This window comes from Conger conger, chromosome 5, assembly GCF_963514075.1.
Source record: "Conger conger chromosome 5, fConCon1.1, whole genome shotgun sequence".
Lineage (NCBI taxonomy): Eukaryota > Metazoa > Chordata > Actinopteri > Anguilliformes > Congridae > Conger > Conger conger.
In genome coordinates this window covers 20,075,814-20,081,482 of record NC_083764.1, presented here as the reverse complement: position 1 = coordinate 20,081,482, position 5,669 = coordinate 20,075,814, and the positions used below count along the sequence as shown (strand labels likewise).

At 44.2% G+C, this 5,669-nt stretch overlaps 1 protein-coding gene across 1 annotated transcript; it reads left to right on the top strand.

Moving 5' to 3' along the window:
• The first annotated feature begins 1,425 nt into the window (after positions 1 to 1,425).
• Positions 1,426 to 4,244, top strand: LOC133128813 (photoreceptor cilium actin regulator-like). Its single transcript, XM_061242620.1, has 3 exons — positions 1,426 to 2,923; positions 3,533 to 3,759; positions 4,203 to 4,244. The coding sequence occupies exons 1-3, from the start codon at positions 1,426 to 1,428 to the stop codon at positions 4,242 to 4,244; spliced, it is 1,767 nt and encodes a 588-aa protein (XP_061098604.1).
• The last annotated feature ends 1,425 nt before the right edge of the window (positions 4,245 to 5,669 follow it).

Here is a 5,669-nt window from a genome sequence, read left to right as displayed (position 1 = left end):
TGTACCTATGATTAAAATTCTACACAGTTCCATTCTTTGTAAGTGGGCAAACCTACAAAATCAGCAAGGGATCAAATAATGATTGCTCCTACTGTACATAAATGTTTAAATGAGGGGCTCCAGTCAAATCATTACAAGTTCAACTCCCCTTGCTTAATTTCTGCATAATTACAAATAAAATACAAACAACAAATAATAACAGAAATGAAATAATGACACCTTGTTGGGCATATTACACAAGGCAACATATGAAACTTGGATATTATGGTGTTGGTAACATAGGGGAAATTAGGTTGAGTCCTGTATCTCTTCTTTTCATTATAAAAATATTCCATGTTATTTCTCATTTTATTGTTCGGTTTATTTGTTTTTTATAAACAGACCAGTGAAAACTAGTGTAGTCATGTTTCTTTATTTGAACACAACTATAATCAGTGTTGACATTACATGTTAGGTCACATTAATGAGAAACTGAGTGAAGAAGAGGGTAGTGAAAGCATGTGTACAAATCCCAGATAGTATGTTGTATCCAATTAAAAATAGGCTCCCTCTTTGAAATAGGCAGTGTTTGTGAGCTAAAGTGTGTGATTAATTGTTAATTATTTTCAGAACGATGCCACATAATCTCAGTCATCTTAATCTCAGAGTACAAATTCTTTCTTCCAGTTCAGTATAAACCATATTCAACTCTGATTGGAAACTGCAGAATGATGGCCCGGTAGACACATTCCAGTAATGGCATGCTATAAATGGCAACTGACAAACAAGGCAGCTGATTACCATGATGAGCTTAAGGTATTACGTATGCAAGGTCTTAAGTATTTTCTTTAACATGGCCATCTGTGCACACAGGAGTGGACTATGCACAAATCCCACTTCATCCTTTCAGCTGCGCTTTCTCTTGGAAGGACACTGCACCAACTGTGAAACTAGTATCTTATTGTGGGAAAAACAGACCTGTGAACATGCAAGATGGACTGAATATATAGAAGAGGCGGATGATCTGGATGAACTGGTATCATTCGGTGTACTTTTTTGTGCTTTGACCGATTCTCTCAAAAGATGAAGGCACCCAGTCAAACGCAATGACTTCTTCAGCAACTGGATGGATGAAACAATAACAGGTGCAGCTGAATTCTTTCCTACTTTGTTGTACATTTAGTCATTCCTGTTCTACACAGTGTACTATCATTCAATTTTAGTTAATTTTCTACTACTATTTTCAAAGAAGAAATCCAAGGACTCATAAATATGGGCTGCTCTCCATCCAAAGGCCATCATTGGAATGATGCGACAAGTCCCATCAGTGAAAGTGGGGTTCTGGTGGCAGGTCCAGTGGAGCTTGACAGTAATCTGCAGTCAGATGATAGAGGATGTGGTGTCTCTGTAAGCCAGATAGAGGCTGATGGTGGTGAAAGGACATCAATGGTCCAAAAAGATGCCTCTATAGTGCCCCAAGAGGAGAGTGAAGTAGCCTCTGGCATAGGCACAGAATTGGGTAAGGTGAGCACCCACGAGGTAGAAGTCAATGTGATGCCGCAGGAAACACAGAATCTCTTCATTGAGGAAAATCAAGGTAAAATAGTCGGAAAGAGGCAAAGGAGGAGTAAAGGGGCCAGACAGAACAGACAAAAAGACAAGGCCTTCATTAGCGGGCAGAAAGTGGACTTCCCAGAATCCATGGTGAAAGCTCATCAGGCAGCTTATGCCTACCTGAATCCCAACGTCTCCAAATATGAGGTCCTGCTTGGGCTGCTAGACCAGGCTGCCCACACGCAGCTCTCTCTGCAGCCTATGATAGCCTTCATGGTCTTGCGCTACGAGGAGTTCACCTATAGCCTGGAGGAAATGGCCACTGAGGGTGAGAAAATGCTGAAAGATCACAGAGACCACCTGTCTTGGCCCTGCTCCATGATGGCCCATTGCTCCACCACATCAGCCAAGCCAGAGAACCATCCTCCAGACCTAATGCAGCAGCTACTTCAATACTCCACTGAGAGGATGCGGCTAGTGGGGGACTCTGTGAGTGGGCTGGGGGATTCTGCTCTGGAAGAGGCCTCTGACTACTTTTTCGCCCTCTCTGAGCTGCTTGACGAGAAGCTGAAGGCCAAAAAGGTGGCAGAGGGGCGACTGTCAGAAGTTATAGCACACATTGAGGCAGCTGCCTACCGAAAGTCCAACCCTGAGGACCTGGCTCTGCAGAGTGAGGACAGTGGCATTGGAGCAGACAATGAATCACTGGCTGGATCTGAGAAGCATCGGTACAGGCGCGAGAGCTGTGAATCTGCTGGCACCACTGGTGCAAAGTCCAGCAGCCACCCCTTCAATACATCCAGCTCAATCCAGCAAGTGGAGGCCAGAAGTAGCCAGGTTGGAAAAGTGAGTACCAACTTTTCGCTGAATTCCCTGGACAAAGAACTAGCATACATAGACTCACAAGGTTCAGAAGATGACGAGGACAAAAATGAGGATGATGAAGATGAAGATGAAGGTGAAGGTGAAGGTGAGAAAAAGAGTAGGCTGAGGTCAAACTCTTCTCCACCTGATCCTAGTCAGCTTACACGTCACCTGGCGACTACACGTATTGAGAACCCGCAAAATGTGGAGTTGACATTTAAAATGAAAGATGCCATCAGTGGCCGCATCTGCTTCAACCCCTCTCAGAATTCTAATGTGAGATCCAGCAGGGGAAATGATATAGGGGAGGGTTCCCCCCCGTGGACAGAGGATGAGGACTGGCAAGCCAGGCGGCCCCAGACAGCGAGTGCCGCCTTCAATGTCACAAGGAAAAAGCCATCAACAGGCAGCCAGCAACGCTCACGTTCTGCAGAATCCCTGCACAGCCAGGCCGAGGATCCCACACTTCTGCAGCTGGAGAGGACACAGAGGGATCTGAGTCGACGAATTGAAAGGATGAGCAAAGGTAAGGCAGGGGGAGGGGCTAAAAGAACAGCAAGTCTTGGAAGGGGAAGACCAGAAGAATTAAGGAAATTCCTGAATCCTCAGCCCCCCCTTACCAACCGTTTACGGTCTTCTTTGGACAGAAACTTCAAGATCTTACCTAATCATGATAGAATGGGGTGTAGAGCACATCCATCAAGGGATGAAAGGGTGGGAAAAGGAGAGAAAAGGGAAGAGAAACAGAAAGAAGTGATAGGGAGGGGGCAACTGAGGGCCACTATTCAGCCTAATCCCCCTGCTCTATCAAAATCAGAGCTCACTAAATTGCACAGGGGAAGGAATTCTGTCAAAACGCTAATTGACACCTTCAGTCAGCAGAATGACAACCAACACGCAGGGCCTTCAAATAATCCAATCATCATCAATGGCAATAACAACAATAGCTGTCCGGTGGAACCCAGGGCCACCAACAGACCAGAAGACCTTGACGTTGATAATCTTCCACCCCCTCCTCCTGAGGTCTTGATGGATAATTCCTTTGAGTGTGCACCAGGGCTCCCTGTTAGTGGACATTTTCCTGTATCCCAGAGAGGTGTGGAATCTCAACGGCTGCGTGCCTCCCTACCATTAGTGACTACACTGCCCACCTATAGTGGCCCAAGGCGCAGCTCCCTAAACTTGTCCCCTCCCAGCTCTGTCAGACAGGATGCTGTCATGGGGTACCAGAGCGGGGATGATGTCTGTCAGCCTGAAGCACACCCCAAGAGTATTGAAACTGCAAATCTATACCAGCAGGCTAGAAAGATTATCCACCTGCGTCATGCCTCTGACTCACCGGTGAAGAAGACCCTGGTGGATGTAGGGCCCAAAACAGCCTCAGTTTCCATTTCAAACTATTTATCTTGTGAGATCAAGTCCGCAAGTCCATACCCTAACATCAAACCGCCCACCACCCCGCCTGTTTCAAGAGCCCGCATGCCACCCTGTACCCCCTCCAACTGGAAATTCCCTAATCCTCCTCCTTTTAGATGCCAGCCCACTCCACCATCCCCTGAAAAACTGCCAACCTCTCCGCCAGGCCAACAGAGATACCTCCGCCACTTCAAACTAAGGCAAGAAGAGACACTAGGTTCAACCTTAGACTCATGTTCTCTGAAGGGCAACTCGCCTTCACCCTCTCCCCTAGTCGAGCGGTGGACACGCCCATCCTCTCCCTCTCAGTCCTTTAATGATGCTCGATCTGTTTTCTCTCACACCTTGCCCTCAATCTCTGAGCCCCCAACCTGGGCCACCTCTGGCAGCTGTGCACTCCCGCAGCCCTGGGGCATGCCTGCCTGCCGTAAGCTGTCTGTTTCAGTGCGAGGCCCACAGCCTTTTGTCAAACAAAATCCGTCTGATCGTCACACCAGCATCACCCTGCCATCCCAACAGCCTGAAAAACCCATCAGCACAGTAAATCAGAGCTGTCCCAAGGACCCTCATCACTTGCCCGAAGTAAGTATAACCATTCTATAATAAAGTTTGCAGTATGAAATCATGCCTTTAAGGTTTATTTTTGTTCATACTGTGTACAGACTTTTTTCAATTTTCATTAATTGTATGCCAATGCAGTAGTCCATAATAATTACAATGACTAATATAATATGCGTTATAAAATATACTATAATATGTAACTTATAGTTCATGCATGAATTTATGTAATTCTGCAGGTAGTATTGTTTCAATTACCATTTTAAGACAGGTTGGAAGAGAATCTACTTGTACTTTGTGATTGAAGTATTTTGTACAATTCATTTCATCATTGACCTGCCTGGTGTCCACAGGCCAATATGTGTCCTTAGGACAATATTTCCACAGCAATTTGGCTCTGTTTATGTGTCCTATGTGCTTTTTATACCATCTGTTGGCCCTATGTTTAAGGTGTGGCCCAGCTGCCTACCTTGCTAGTGGTTGTGGCCTAGCTGTCTACCTTATACTAGTGGGTGTGGCCAAGCTTTAATTGCTTTAAGTGATCAATATGCTTGCAAACCTTAAAGCTCTAGTTCTGTACCAGGGTCAGCAACCCTGTAACACAGCCTCATTAGTAACAGATTTTGAAGGCAGTCAAAACATGAGCAAGCTTACATGATAGCTGTTTTGAATCGCTTCAGGTGACCTGAATCACTGAATCACTTTGTTATCTCAGGTTTTCTGCAGCTGTGAGCAAAACAAGTGAGCCTACATTCCTCCCAAATAATGGAGGCATCACTTGAGCAATAGTTTACTGGTTGTATGAATGAGGTAAAAAGTGAATTCATTAATAAATGAATTAAGTCTTTTAAGGTGTCCCTTCTCAATGCACAAATACAGGGTAAAATGTTTTAGTTTATTCATTAATAAAATTATTCATATCTGAGCAGAATCACATTAAAGTAAACAACATGGCATATAACCTGACATTAAATGATTAACATGAAATTATATGCAGCTCGCAAAAATGCACATTAGTTGATAAAAACGTGTAGAGGATAACTCAGGTAGAGTTATGAGATGCCTGTTAAAACACAAAAAATCACAATACATAAAAACAGTAAGCATTACAGAATACATAAAGTGGCAGGTTCTGGCACAATGGTTAATTTCCTGCTTGTCTACTAAAATCATGCAGTTTATTACTATAACCCAAGATATTAAAATTGTCAAAATGATTAAATAAATAGGGGAATAATTCCAGAACAAATTTTGTCATAAAATTTACAGTTGAATTATACACGAGCATAGGAGAAAGG